This window comes from Corvus hawaiiensis, chromosome 26 (assembly GCF_020740725.1).
Source record: "Corvus hawaiiensis isolate bCorHaw1 chromosome 26, bCorHaw1.pri.cur, whole genome shotgun sequence".
In the NCBI taxonomy this organism is placed as follows: Eukaryota; Metazoa; Chordata; class Aves; order Passeriformes; family Corvidae; genus Corvus; species Corvus hawaiiensis.
Window position 1 is genome coordinate 26,589,829 of NC_063238.1, and position 16,075 is coordinate 26,605,903.

The 16,075-nt window shown below is 36.5% G+C and overlaps 1 protein-coding gene across 1 annotated transcript in view; it reads right to left on the bottom strand.

Moving 5' to 3' along the window:
• Positions 1-16,075, bottom strand: part of ANGPT1 (angiopoietin 1) — a 154,554-nt gene that overhangs the window by 50,306 nt on the left and 88,173 nt on the right. The window contains exons 5-6 of the mRNA XM_048287117.1: positions 7,281-7,408; positions 1,767-1,868 (exon numbers count right to left, since the gene is read on the bottom strand). Of these exons, the coding sequence (XP_048143074.1) occupies positions 1,767-1,868; positions 7,281-7,408 (230 nt within the window). The remainder of the gene's footprint in view (positions 1-1,766; positions 1,869-7,280; positions 7,409-16,075) is intronic.

The following is a 16,075-nucleotide window of genomic DNA, read 5'->3' on the forward strand; positions in this document are numbered from 1 at the left end:
TAAGTTAGTGGTGTTATTGCCTTGAAGCTCAGAGGCTTTCAGATATCCCAGTAATACACAAAGAGTCCACCAGCCTCGACCATTCAACATTTGGTGTTATAAGTAAACCATAGAAGGGGGCCTGAGATTGTTACTTTGGCGAAACAGTTCATAGAAGCAGAGCAAGCCTGAATCCCATCTTGTTTCATGACATACAGGATGAACAATCAATAAAAGTCCAAAAGGGATCCTTTTCATTTGGTAGAAATAAATGATCTCTTAAATACTACATCATTCCTAAAGAGAAGGAAAATTAATTCAGACTGCTTGAACTAGACTAAGCCAACAGAATCTAATCCTGAACAGGTTCACACTGTAGTAAAGGAAAAGTGGAGGAAAATGACTAAATTAAAGGATATGTAGGAAAAAAGGCCACATGGGAAAACTTTTCAAAGGGCTGTATTTATTAGACTGCCTAAGAAAAGCACAGGAGATAAAAACTGAGAAAATAATTAATGTGATATGCGTACATTTAAAAAGTCCATATGTAGATGTGCACATACGAATTCTAATTTCCTCACAAATAAAACTGGTAGAATCTTCAAATATTGTTTCAAATAATTTGATGCCTTATATTTTATTTGATTCTGGACCAAAATCAAGTACAACAGTTTTCAAGTTTTCTGCTAAACTAAAACAATATGAATTCTAAAAGAAATTTCCAATTTTGTGATTCTATTAAAAAATATGTTTGTCATTTTATTATAACTTTAGTTAATATATATTACAAAATAGATTATATCCTTTAGTTATCCATAGGAGCAGGAGTCTGACTCAAATCATTATTTATATTTTCAAGCAATATGAAAATATTGAAAATAAAGCATCAATAGAATCCAAAATTAGATTTTGTTTCAATAATATGATATTATGTTATTTCTGAAACTGTAAGTTCTGCAAGAGAACTTTTTCCCATAGAAATTTTTACTAAACAGAACTTGTCTTTATTTTTAAACATTTAAAATTCTCTTTTCATTTAGTGCTTTTTGAAAACTAGAAAAGAGCTTTTTTCTGCCAGGCTGATAATACAGTGTTGAAAACTTCAATAGGAATGTCATTGAAATCCAAGCCAGTCTTCAGGGACTCAGAGAAAGGAGCTCCATCAGGAAGTTTGATCAGGCAGGGAATGAAACAAATTAGAAGTTATTTAGGTTGGAGTAAATTTTTTTTGAGTTGGCAAAGGGAAAATAGCCTGCTTGAAGTCATGTCATCTTTAATTTGGTAAGTTATTTATTTTCTTGTAATCCTATTTGAAGTATCAACATTTCCAGTACATTAACTTGATTGGCAGAGGTGCTGTATGACTTGGGATAAGCCCCAGTAAAAATTTTTGTTCCTGTCTGAGGTTCTCCAACTTCTGAATGAGTTCCCCTCAGCTGAAAACATTCATGCCTTAGGAACATCATCACATGCCTATTACCCCCAAACATCACATCAAGTCAAAACTTCAGCAAGACAGAGAGCAGCATTCTGGCCTCATCTCATTTTAATCTCAGTAACTGATCTGAAAGAAACTCTAAATCATGGCAAATAAGACTCAACTAACTGAGTAAAAAGGATATTATGATTTTGAAAAGTAGCAGAACTGAGAAAAGGTAGTTCATAAAAGTCTGCAGGACCACAGCACATCATTATAGGCAGAACTATCTATCTAGGACAATAGGAAGTAGTATTTGAAATCTGAAACTTGTATGAATTGTACAGATATTGCACATTTTTCACCTTACCATTTTGTATTCTTTCCAACTTTTCTGAAAATCCAGACTTCCATCTTCTCGGTGCTGTATAACTGTCCATCCTCCTCCAGCAATTTCCATATTGCAAAAGACCTATGCAGTAAATAAAAAAGAAGAATTGAAAAACCCAAACCAACAATAAAACAAGTTTTCATTGGAATCCTGGCATCTTAGGGGGGAAAGCTATTTGTGAATCACAGTGTTAAGGAAGTGTGTTTTCCTATGCGCTCATGCCCGATTCCCTCAATGACAACTCCGTCATTTGATTACAACCAGTTCTCTCGTTACGTTTAGTGTAATTCTCCCCGTAATATCTCCTTTCAGTAGAACATCTCCCCATCCTCCCCCTCTGCTTCTTCAGCTTTCCCTTCACACTTTCTCCATGCTCTTTTTTCTCTTTTTGCTGCAGTGCCTCTGAAACCACTCCCTTCCTCATAACAAAGAAGAGTAATTCTTTAAGTGATAATAATGTTTTCTACAGCTTTTAGCAGAGTGCCATTTGGTCTCAGAGAGAATCTTGAGAATTCTTACAGAAAACACTCATCCTAGGAGTCTGAAATGTAGCACAGATGAGGTTTCCTCTCCTGTTACTACTGCTATACTTTGCCAGAGATAAAAGCAGTACACGAACAGCCATTGTAATGAGGTTATTCTGTTTTGCTTTGAATTGTGATGTTACCTACCGAGTTACAGGCAGTGTCCCAAAATGGGAACAGGTGACCTCAGAGCAAACTGCCTTGTACTGACAGAGAACAGAGCTAGAAACAGGCTCAAGAACAGAGGTCTGTGACACAAGTTCAGAAGTTAAGATCTATACTAAATATGTAAGATCATGCCCTGTTACCATTGCACTAATAAAATTATAAGTTAGATACTGAAGATTCTATGTATAAAGAATAATGAAACAATTTCACAATTTTGCTGACCCTTGATGTTAGAATATTGTGTAGACTGAAATCTGTTACCAATCTTAAATAATCCAAATGATAACAAAAATGGATATTAACTTTCATTCACTTCACTCTTGTTACATCATCCTTTCAAAAATATAGAAGATAAATTATGAAAAAAATTGAAATACTGCTTGTGCATTTGCTCTTCTTGGTATGTGACAAGTGGCAATAATTTTTGTTTCTGTTTTTGTAGGACACTTGATTTGAAGATCTAAGTTTCTCAGTGTTACTCATTCAAGCAACTTTTCCTGATTTCATTCCTATGTATTCATCCACGCCATATCGACACTGCAACTATCCTACATTTCATTTTTCTGGCTTTTAAATAGCTGTATTCTGCTTTTTAAGTAAGATGTCAGTATGTAAGAGTGTTGAAAAAGTCTAGCTTTTAACACTCACATCAGCAAGGGTCAATCCATTAAGCGCGGGTTGGTAATTTAAAGCTTTGACAAATTGGAGGTTACTATGCAACACAGTTAAAAAAAAATTTGTCCTGCAGCTGATTAGAGGACCATATTCTTCCCTTAGGAAAAGCCATTCTAAATTTCTCGTACTCATAAGAACTGTCATAGTAACAATATGCAAGTGTTTTTGTTTTAATTTGCACCAGGCATGCCAAGTGAAGTCCCTGTGAAAGTACAGGAAGGAAATAGAACACCAGGGCAAACATGAATTTGATTCAGGGTAACCACAAGAAAATCCACAATTTTCTAGACAAACATTTTGGCCTTATTCCTTCTTCAGGGAAGCCACTGTGAGTCAAAACATTTATCTACAGGATTTAATGTCTTTAGTCTGATTTACAGTGAAAATTTCTAAAAGATGGATTTACTTTCCTTATAAGTCATTTCAAGCTCCCATGAATCCACTGCCAATTTTTAAAGCATTGAATCCTCGACTGTATTAAGACTACTCATTTCAAAGACACAAGCAAATTTTGGGATTTTCATACTACAGTATAATGACATACCTATGAAAAGACTGAAGTTTTCTGAATATATCAAATTGAAAGAGAAAACTGCACAGTGAAATAAAGATTTGCCAGCAGCACATTTTTCACTAGCCATCATTGTGTGGTCTGGCACTTTCCCCGGTGGTAGACACAAACACCTGCCCATATTAACAGGAGTTCCAAGGTGATTGTGGATGTTACTGTGCATAGCTCTAGCCTTGTCTGTCCCAGAAAAGATAAAGCCATTAAACACTATTTAAGGTGTTCTGATAGTTAACCCTCTACTAGAAAAGTAAAGGATGAAAATGACTGAATTTGTATGCATCTCTAGATTCTGAGTTTATAATTAATAAAATAAGCTAACTTAGAATAAAAGGCCATCCAAAATATTGGACTCTTGCTCTTCCTTAAATGCATGGGTAGAAATTCTCAAGCTCCTAAAAGGCAAATATGGGATTATTTCTATTTATTTTAATTTTATGGACTAAATTATTAAAAATTTCATAATTAGCATTCAGAGAAAAGCTCAATTTTAAAGTAAATAGAAGATGCGAAATTACTACAATTGCATTTTAAGTTCAAGTCTACATTGTTGGCATGGAGAAACAAGCTTGAGACCAGACCTTTGAAATTCAGGGTATGTGTGTGCTATGCAGAAAGTCTGATGACAAACATTTTGGATGACAGTTTCCACAGCACAGAGGGATAGCATACATTTAGTGGGTTAAAATTCAGCCAGATATGCTCAGAGAGAGCATCAGCACCAATTTAGTGGGAAATCCATAAGAAGAAACCAGAGGGGAAGGAGTGAAGAACACAGCAATTGCTTTTGCAGAATCATAAAAACACAGATCCACAGACCCCAGCAGCCACTGATAACATTACATTTTCAGTGTAGTTCACCCAGAGGTTGGCAAAAGTCATGCTTGTGAGGGCATTAGAGGAGACAGTGAGCCAGTCAATACATTGGTCCAAGGGGAGATTCAGAGGTCCTGTTTGCAGTCAGACCAATCACACCTGGCCTACGTTGGCTCCCAAAGGTGACTTGGCTCATTCAGCTCCAAAATGGGGACAACCTCACTTCCACTCCTCTCTTCCTCATCAGAAGCCTTGCTTCCCCTGTAGTTAACCCAGCTTTGCTGAGGACTGAGAGGATTCTTCTTGCCTTTGCTTTCACTTGGAACAATCATTTGTCCAAATTATCAGGCCCTGCACATACACAGATCAGAGTAAGCCAATTAATTAGCTTAATAGTTTATCTTTTTCTCTTTCCATATCAAAAATATTAAGGTCTTTTTAAACAGATATTAATCACTAATTTTTGATGCAGGGCTTGATGACTAATGAATTATATTAATTAACTGTTGAAGCTAGGAACATGAAACAAAAATTGTAGTCTAAAGCATATGTGAGCATATAAAAATGGTGCATAAATGGTATGGAGCTGTAAGCATGAAGGATAGTTTTTAATGAATATATTAATATGAAACCAGCAAAACACTAGAACAGAGAGTAACATTTGTATATATGACAAAGGTATTTTCCATTGAATATCAGGATTCTAGTAAATATCCCTTAGAAAATGAAATGAAGGTATATTGTGACCTGGTGTATAAAATTGCTGTGAATGAGATCGTTGCCTGTGGCTGTGAGTGCTACAGAAGGTAACAATATATTAGGCCTCTTAAGAGCTGTCAGAGCTGTGCATTGCATTGCGGTAATCCAGATAACTAAGCTGGCTTTAAACAAGCAAGTATGTCTCCATGGTGTACCTATCAGGATATTAAAGCAATCTGACTGTGTGCTACCTCTGGGCTAATTAGTGCTGGCACAGTGCTGCACTGATGTGATTTTGAAGTTATCTCAGCTGGAGTTAGTTCAGCTATCTGCATAGTGCTACCTTGCAGCTTGTCTAAATGACCTTAATATCTGAAAAAACACCTGTTAAAGCAATTACACTCCTCACTTGACTAACATGAACATGCCTGGGATCAGCTCTTACAGTGTTATTGCTAGGGCAAGACAGAAACAGGTGGTATCAGAAGTGCCCTCAACACACAGAAACAGCACTCTTGCATTTTCTTGCTAAAAAAGGAACCCTCCAGGAAAACATAATGCAACAATATCAGTTGAGTTGTGATATCTCTATTGATTGATAGCAGTGTCTGTAAACAGGGATATAGTGGAAACAGAGGGTGGCTTCCATTGTGTCACTGTCCTTATACTGCCAGTGAATTGTGTTTGAGGTAAATATACCAGAATTATCAATGTCACAGTGCTTTTAGGTAACCATTGTCTTTAATTGCAGTCCAGCTTCTGGGCATGGTTTATGAACTTCAGTAAGGCTAAGAAAAGCTGCTCCAACTGGTACATGCAATTTGGACATAGATGTTACATGTCTTTTTTGAGGTGAGTGGAGCAATTTCTACAGGACTGCTTTTATTATTCTTGTCTTGCTCAATAATACTTAAAGGGATTTCTGTATTTTATGTCATGTCAATTATTTTTTCATTCACATTCACCAGAATTATATTGATCTTGTCCTATAAAGCTCTCCCAACCCAATTCTACTCATGATTTAATGAACTCTAATTCCATGCTAAACTATAACCTCTTGATATTGACATGATTCCAAAGCCTTCTTATAATACCAAACTCAGTTTAGCAATAAGTTCTACATATCATATGATCATAATATTGCTATAAATGATAATATTGGTAATAATTTTTGCAGTCTGAGGGTCACCGTTTTACTGCAGTAAGAATAAACTCACCAGAGAGAAGTGGTTCCCTCCCTCCTGTCTGGCCCACTTTATGGCCACCACCGTATTTCCCTCTGCCAGGTAATCAGCCCTTAGTCTTGGTGGCTTCTCCCAGTGGTGCCCTTTCAGAGGGACAGCCAGCATTCCTCCACGGAGAAATTTGGCTTAGGTTATCCTCTCATGTTCCTAGCCTCAACAGACTCAGGTATCTTAGCAACAAAAGCCTAGCAAAAAATAGTCTCCTTTATAGACTAATGTTTCATTTGCATAAAAAAACACTCCCTCCCAAGTCTCTTTTTTGAGAAGGATGGGATTATACATGCTTCATCATTTCAAGCAGTGCTAGTACTCAGCATGCTGTGTTCTCTACAGCCAAAACCACTTTTCCCTGTCCCCTATAAGAGAAGCAGGATTTTTGTAAATCCTTATCTTTAAAAACTACTCATTCTGCTATTTCTTTCCCCGTGCTACCAGATAATCCCCTAGATCAGCTTCCTCATTATCACACCTTACAAAATCACTTCTAAATTTTATTGCAGATTTATTTGCAGCTGTAGTCTGATTCAACTGAGCTTGCCAAGTGGGAGGAAATGAGTCAACTATTGAGTGTATGTTGGAACTTAGGAAGGATTCTCTGTCAGTGGGAAAGAAGAATGTCTGGAATAATACAGTTAATCATTTTCTCAGTCTATTGTGCTTTTTAAAGACTGAGTATAATACAAGTTTTTGTACCAGTACAATATTTTGTGGAATGATAACTTCAGTAAAGGCTTGAAGTGCTCCTTTAAGTTCAGAGCAACATCATATTAACAAACAAGAAAATAAACCCAGTCTTTACCTTTTTAGGATCTGACACATTGTTAATATAAATAGTGTAGACCCCACTTTTGTTAAAACCAGATTGGTATACATCTGCACAGTCTCTGAACGGCTTTTCTTCTTCCTTTTTTGCATTCTTTAGTAAAACTGCAAAACAAAAAACATGATAAGTTACAACCACAGTCTTAAGCATTTCTGTATCTAGGAAGTCCACTTTTGCACACTGCATTCCTTTAAAAAATACACAGTAATGATTCTACTGTGTTTCTTACATAGTTCAGGCACTTGGCAACTTCTAGTAAAGAACTAGCACAAAGCTTTCGGACAGATGGCAGAGTAGGCACCAGAAATCATGATGCAAATAGCTAAACAGAGCATCCTGTCTACTGAGAGGTAACACAGCATGTTCCTTCTGAGTGCAAAGGTCTGTCCCACTGCAGGTGTTGCCTCTGACCACAGCTGTACCTGGGAGGTTGACAAAGAATGCCCCAGAGATGGTACATGAAGGTGGAAAGCGTGTTCAGTGTTGTGATCTGACACAGATGCTCACCTAAGACAGCAATGCTGGAAGGAGAGAGCTTGTGCTGTTCATGAAGTAATGACTTTTGAGCAGCATAGGAGCTTGGGGCAAGGCAGCTGCTTGCTTAAATTTATTTTTTAGAAGATAATAATTTAATTATTTTCATATCTACATTCATAAAGGTTGCTAAATACAATGAAAGAAAAACAGTGCTACTGAAGTCAGATGGCAAGATTTTTAGAATACATTTTGGCTCAGCACAGGGAAACAGTTAGTGTTATAACACCAGTGCAGATCTTGATCCTGTATATTACAGACAGACCATATATATATATGAGTCTGGGCTGAGAAACCAGGAGTGCAAAATGTTGAGAATCCTAGTCTTGAACAACCAGGAAATTTCCTGTAGAAGGAGTAACATCTGACTGTGTTCTTCATTTTCACAAACAAAAGTAGTATGACCCCACACAATAGTGAAGGGTATGATTTCATTTCAACAACACATATTTTAAGCACATCAGTATTCCCATGGAAATCCATCCATCTACTCAGATTCTTAAAGTTAAACATGTCCTTAAGCAATGTGGAGGGCTCAGGCCAGCACTTCATTAATCCCTACAATAAGGATAGAATATTTAAGTCTTCCAGACACGCTCATCCTCTGGTGACAGATACTTCTTTTTCATTTTTGGCTTGAAAGTGTGAGCTATAGATACGAAAGGGACTATGTCTTATTCATTCTCAATGAAGTGTCCTGTGCTGCAAATCTGGTGTTTAATGACACTGATGTGCATCAAGGCAATGGCATGTGGGACTATCTGGGTCATAGATGGCGAGAATAATGCCGTAGTTGGAAATACTATCTTCCCTTTGAACACCTCAAAGCAGTATTTTAGGATGGCAAATTCCTGCCAGAGCAATTGGTATTAATACCATTTCACAGATGGGGAAATTGAGGGAAAAAAAAGGTCAAACATTTTACCTCAGTCATTCCATGAAAAGGTGAAAATAGAAAAATAGTGAGAAATCCAATCCTGACTGTAAGACTATACTGCTCTCTAAGTAGGCATTTTACACAAAAGTAATATTATTCTTTCCCTTTTATGTGTTTTACATTATTATTTTAAAATTTTATTTTAAGAAAAAAATTCCCTTACTTCTCCCCTTCCATGTATTGGTTGCATATTTATTATTTTTATTCAACATTATCAATAAAAATAAAACCTAATTCATATATTTGCATATGAAATTCAGTTAGGAAATCAATGGCTTTCAAACTTGGCCATATTTGGAAAAGGTAGTGCTGGCAGTGCTGTAGATTACACACTTCCCTGTGACATGGCAGGGAGTGAGGTCCTTAGCAAGGTGCACATCAACTGTGCACTCTCTCAAAGGTGCCATTTTTTAGATAAGACATAGAACTGAGGCCTTCATGATTTGCATTAATTAAAGACTTCATGGTACTTTCTGTAAGCAGATGGTGGTGGTATCTGTGGCCAAAGTCCAACCTGAATAATTACTTGGGGCTGGAGCCAAAGCCTAGAGGAGTTAAAGCAAAGCCTCTCACTGATTTCAGAGGGTTTTAGAATAGATCCATTCTTTCTGGCCTGAATTTCTCTAGCACTTTTGTTTCAACTGGAGACATCAGTCCCTCCTGTCTAAAAATTATATTTCATTGTGCAGACGCAGTGCTCATTTCCTTCAGTCTAAAAGTATTTATTAGCTGTATGTAGTGAGATTATCTTACCTCTTACTTAACCGTTATACACACATTGAAAACCACTTGGAAATAAGTACTAAGAGTCATTAAAGGAAATTTGAATTTGGGTCCTTTGTAAATGAAATTTAGACAAAAGAAACCATGAGTATATTCTAAAGTTTGTATTATTAAAATTTTAAACAAGGTAAGATTTTACTATCAGAGAAAATATCTTTGAGAGTAATTTTCTAAAGAGGTGGATCTCTAGGAAGCATCCTTAGAAATAAATTATCTTCTCATGCTTAAAAACTAAAAGAAACACAATAAAATGGATGTTTTCGTGAGAGATGAAGTTGAAAAAGATAGAAAAATGTCATAGATATAGACAGTTTATTCCCATCCTTCCTCTTAGAATCAGACAGCTGAAGCAGCTGAGATCACAGAGAGCAAACATGTAATTTCCTAAAAACTAAGCAATCCAATACGCGTTTGGGTTTTTTTGCACCAGGGGTTTTATTCCACTGTAGCCAGGAGAAGATGGCTTTCCTTGGGTCCCTCTCACCCCTCTTGCAGGAGCTGGTGCTCCCACTGGAAGAAAAGCCCAGCTCCTTCACAAGGACCTACTATTACAGATTGCAGCACAGTATATTAAGCATGACAAGCGCAAGGTTTAGTTTTTCTTAATACATCACACTGTAATTTGCAAGAACAGCCAAACTTGACAGAAAATTAATACTCAGGAATGTTACTGGTAATGTACTTTTAGCATAAAATATGTTTTCTCTAAAATATGTTTTCTCTAAGGTTTGCTGTTGTTTTTCTAACTTAATATTCCATACAGTTTCCAAACCACTTCTACCTACTATAGCTCTAGACTATTTTTTTCTACAAGACTGTATAGACCTTGAATCCTTTACATATTAAGGGAAGTCCCTGAATGATGTATTGGCTCACATATGGTAGATGTGTAAGTAAATTTTTTAAAAAGTAAGAAAGTTTAAATAAATTTGCTCTAAAACCAAATATGTAGCCATTAAATTCCTTTGTCAGCTTCAAGATATTGACTTTACACAAACTTCTAATGTTAGTTTAGCTGTTTTCAAATACAATGTCTATGACAGATTTTTATTTACCTGAAGAAAAAGATAAGTCCATGTCAAGCAAAATAATATTAGCATTTTTTAAACCTGAATGCTTAGCCAAGATTTGGGACCCAGGAGGGATTTTTTATTGGCTTCTCTGGATGAATAAACTGGTGAGGAAGTCATGCTCCTTTAAAGCAATGATACTTATGTGGAAAGTCCTGTTTTTCTGAACAGAAGGAGAACCAACAATAAAAATATTTTTTTTCATTGCACTTCCAAAAGTCTTCTGGGTAACTTTTAGCCCAATAACTTTCTCCTTGGGCTAAGCTATCTGTTTTTCCCTACTTGATGTGAATTATTTCCTTCAGTTATCAGTCCTTCAGCTGTTCCTTTTGCTCATTGCCCTGGATGACGACTGGGGTCCAGGCAATATGGGAAGTACCATCCATAACTGCCCAGGCCCTATGGATGAACAGGAACCCAAATCAGTGAGGTCTCTGTCAGCCCTTAGGCTCTGCAGCACCAGGGCTGAGCAGGTGTCCTGCTCACAGGATATTAACCCTCAGTAGAAAGCCAGGGTCAGCACTTGAGGCTGTAGCCTCTTCAGTTTTCTTAGAAAGGTTTACCTGTGCTAGCAAGTGAGAGAGCTCAGATATATAGGGCTTTTTTCCCTAATCAATAGTCAGTGGAATTTAACTGATTGATAGTTATGTGTGTCTCTGTGTAGAGTGAGACTATTTCTCTGCTATCAGCTGTAAAATTAAATCAATAGTAAATTAGTTTATTTCCTAACAGCTATCACAAATGGAGGATGTTTGCTTTTCTGCCCAGGTTTAAAGAAATACCAACTGACTACTAAGAATAAATATCTTCTGAAATATTTAGTAATCTAGTATTCTCCTCTAGGAATATGAAATTGAAAGCATACAGTATCTGTCTTTTTTCCTAGCTGTATGAAAAATAATCTACTTGGGTTTTTTTAACTGAGATTTCTGGTTGTTTTTGAGAAAATTAAGTTGTCTCTTTTCTTTTCAGGTCTCCATCAGATATCTGGTGAATGAATAGCACAGCTTGTCTGTAAGCAATAAAGAATGCTAAAACACAGTTCATTATATTGACAGAATCAATAAATCACAACATATTTCCTAAATTATTTGAGATCTGAACTGCTATGTTTGTGAAGTCACTTGAGACTGAGTTAATCACTAGACTCTTATGTCCTTTAGCGATACTGACAACAAATGAAAAACAGTTGTTTGTTTTTCTGCATGATAGTGACTTATTTGGACAGATGTGCAGAGATTTCTTTAGTGTCTGAGTGAATTATTATATTTTCATTGTTTCAATGTTTTATTTACATGTCTAATTGTCTTATAGAAGTACCAAAGAGGCACTTAAAATTTTTTTTCATGCTTTTGAAGTCAGAAGGGAAAAGTCTTTCTCCATATCTTATTGGCATATATAATTGACCTAAACTTTAGCTGCGCTATCAAAAGCACTGCGGTAAAAGTTTATGTCCCTTGTTGAACAACTCCTTAAAAATCAAAAAGGAGAAGGTTGTAAATCGATGTTTTTTACCTAAAGTTGCTACATTCCAGGACAGGGTCATCCAAGGACTGCCAAACAGTGGTTTCTGTCTAAATCCGGACTGCAAATAAATTTTGCCTTGATCTTGTCATGGTTCCAGACACATGGTGGGTAATCCTGCATTTCTGTAGGTTACTCTGCGTCTCTGACCTCTTTCCCAGCCATTTGGGTGCAGCTGCTGTGCACCAACAAATTTCCAGTTACAATGGCAAATAGTGCCTGGCTTGAGAAGAATCAAACCCGGAACAGTTTGTTAATGTTATCAAAAGGACATCACTCAAATTCCCCCAGTGAAGAGGCCTGGAACACTGCCCAAACATTTATATATGTGCCCTGACTCAGCAGCAGCAACCACTAACAGATCTGACAGAATAAGGTGAAGATTATTTTAGTTTTGAGGTAGAAAAATATTCACAGACTTACAGTTTTTGCTGACTTACAGCCAGAGGTACAGTCTGCTCTTTCAGTGTCCTCGCCTTGCATATACCAACCTCCACCTGAGAGCAAACATTAAACTGCAACCTAATAGCTGACTGCAACACCCAATATTGCCTGCAATAAGACAACCCTGTGACAACACCATTATGTTGCAAATGTTACACAAACCAAAGGAAAAGGCACAAACCTGAAGGCTGATTTCATTTCAGGTACGCTCTCCAGATAATTGCAGTGATGCCTACAAACTGAAATGATAGCTATGCGAGAACACATTTGGGTCCCTCTTAAAACAGACTTGAAAACACATTTTCATTCAAGTACATATTACACACTATCTGTTTTTCCTCCACAAAATGTGTTTCTGGATTATTAAAGCTACCACCATCACTCAATATAACCAACACAAAAAATAATTAGAAATTTACAATCCATTGAGATGTACGAAATAAAAAATATTGCAGTTACTTATTCTTGATAAAATATTGTGAACTTTTTTTGCATCTATCTAGTCAATTAAAAGTTTTAAATTTGAATTTATATGTATTTACTACCCAATTCTAATTGTTATAAAGACAAACTGTCACCACCTGATTCAAAACTTTCTCCAGTGTCAACTTTATTTCCTAATTTACTAATTTCATGTTTTATTTTCATCTCCATGAAATCTGAATAACTTCTTAAAAAAAAAACAACAAAAGAACAAAATGGGGAGCTATTAGTATGGAAGCTGCTTCTGTTTGTTTGGAGTCCAGCAGTCTTCTCAGATAAGTTGTTGTGCATTCGTGTGTACTCATGTTTATTTACTAGGGAGATGAAAGGAAGTTTAGGACTGGAGTTTGGACATGCATTTTCCTTTCAACCAAATACGCATTCACCAAAATGCTTTTAAAGCTAATATTTCTTTGTGACATTGCTCTGAATCTGACAAAAAATCCAGGCCATTGGCAACTTGGAAAGTTCATTTTGACATACTGGAATAAAATATTTCTGTTCTGGGAAGTATTACTCCATAATCAAGTTTATAGATTACAAATTTGCAGATTCTAGTTTATAAAACTGTATTGTCAAAGCCTCCATTATTCCCAAATGAATTTATGAGTAGATATACTAGGTTAGATTGCTGTTTCAGCCTCTCCAGTATCTCATCTCCAGCATCAGGGCCCTAGAAATCATGACTTCCTCATTGGATTTGATCTTTCAACCATCATTTTCTGGTTTTTTTCTTCTTATACACTCATAATTATTTATTTTATTCCTTTTTTTTAAGGCCTTTTCTCCTGAGGAGGGGCCTAAGATTTTGCAAGAGCTTGGCTAACACCTGGCCTGAAAAAAGAAGTCTTCAATGAAAACAGATATTCAAAGTAGGTGACTGGAGAACAGCATAAGTGCAGGAAAGCATATCCAGGAATTTACAGTATAAGTTCTTCCTCCACCAGATGTAATATATTCATCTTTAATAGGCTTTGAAAGAATTTTCTTTCATTAATTTCTCCAGTTAGGTTTTTGAAGCCACATTAATGTTAGTCATTCAGTGTCCCATACCAAGGTACTCCTTACACAGACCACGTGAAGGACAATTTCCCGTTGTTAGCTTTTAACAAGAGTGTTCCAGCTGGTGACACTTCATTCTTAGCTGAAAGTGTCAGTAAGTCAGCACCCATGGTCTACAAGGCACCTACACCTACAATTTCTACTGCAATCTCCTTCTATTGTCTTTTACACCACCTAAAGTATCTGTCATAGGCTTAAATAATGGTATTTCACATACTCAATCATCTTTGTAGATTTTTTTGTGTGTATGATGTAGGTTACAATACTTTATACAGTATTTGAGCACATCATGGATTATGTGGCACAATTTTTTTCTGATTTCCTGTCTATTCTTTTGTAAAAGTTTTAAAAATATTATTTTCATTTGGACTATTAACTGGCAAGTAAAACCTCCTGCATCTTTCATTCAAGATTTCCCAGGGAGCTTACCTTGAATACACGCGGGTACTTTAGAAGGTGAGAGAAAATAAAACTAGAATTCCTTACTTAGGCACATTCATTTGCTGAATGATGACAATAGAAAATGCTGGCCTTCATTAAAATGTTCAGACTGTATGACAGTATAAGCATGTATATAATGCATGTGCACATTTTGAATGTCTAAGGGAGCACTTAGTCCTAATCCCAAACATGGTGCAATCACAGAATGTCACTTACAGGAGCAGTGCTGCTCTGGCTATATCTGTTGACTGTAAACTGGTTCCATAGCCACAGAATGAATCAGCTAATAGGAGGTCTTGCAGAGAGTGTTTGGGTTTGTTGTAGGGGTAAAAGGGGGAGGCAAGTTTAGGGGTTTTGTTTGGTTGCTTGGTTGTTTTGTTTTGTTTCTTTGTTTGTTATATAAATTTATTATTCTACTGGAGCAGCTCAATGATCTTGATTCACCCCATGACCCTACAGTCCCTTGACTGGATGGAGAAGTGGAAGGATTTTGTTTCCAAGGAACAATGACAAAAGCAGAAATAGTCCCTTTGCTCTCAACCTCTCGCTCTTAATGCCACTGAGTGTGGGAGGCCCAAAGAGCTGTGTAAACCTCACTTAAGTACAATCCAGAGTAACTACCAGGCCATGCTGAAATGCAATTAGCAGGTCTACAATGATTCTACCAGCCTAGGCATTAGTCCAGTACCAGATTTGTTAGGAGTGCTAAGGTTCATTACATAGAAGAATTTGAGATCAATACTTTTAACATGGGGAGGAAAGAGAAAAGGTGCAGTCAATTAGATGTCTCAGGTTAACATTTATAGAAATGTTTTAGCAGCTAATAGAATATTACTTTGCCCTCCCACACAGCCTCTAAGAGTCTGCGGTAAGAAAGGCAAACAATTGCATAGCAAGAGCACTCAAGCTGTCCAACTACTTATTAAATAAATCATTTAAAGCAGAATTTCCCTCCTGTAGTGCTGCAGGAATTAACTTGGTCTTGGAAAACAACATTAACGTAGAGAGCTTCCACCCTCTCCAGGGCATAATTATTTAATACCTAATAAATTATCTACAGTTATCAAGTTTGTTTCCCAATAAATCCAGCCTTAGTGACTGGCAAGAACAATAATACTTCAAATCACTGTGCATTTGAAAGAAATTACTTAAAAGTACCATAAAATGGTCCTCATTAGTGAGCTGCAATAGAATGCCTTATGGCCCATTTACAAAGAGATAAAGACACTTAATTATCCAGCTGCAGTATAGTTGCTTAAGAGTTTCTGCTTGAGACAGCAATTTTGTGAGTAACTAGCCATTCACTGAGAGGAGAACTAAAGAAGTCTTTCACAAACTGTACAAGGAGATTAAGTTGCTGGCTTTAATATTTCTAGTGTCCATATTTCTTTAATTGATTTATATTTTTCCACACAGGCACCCTAATGTGCATTTAATGTTTCCATCTGAACAATGGTACACATACAGAGAAATTTTTTACTAACATGCCATTT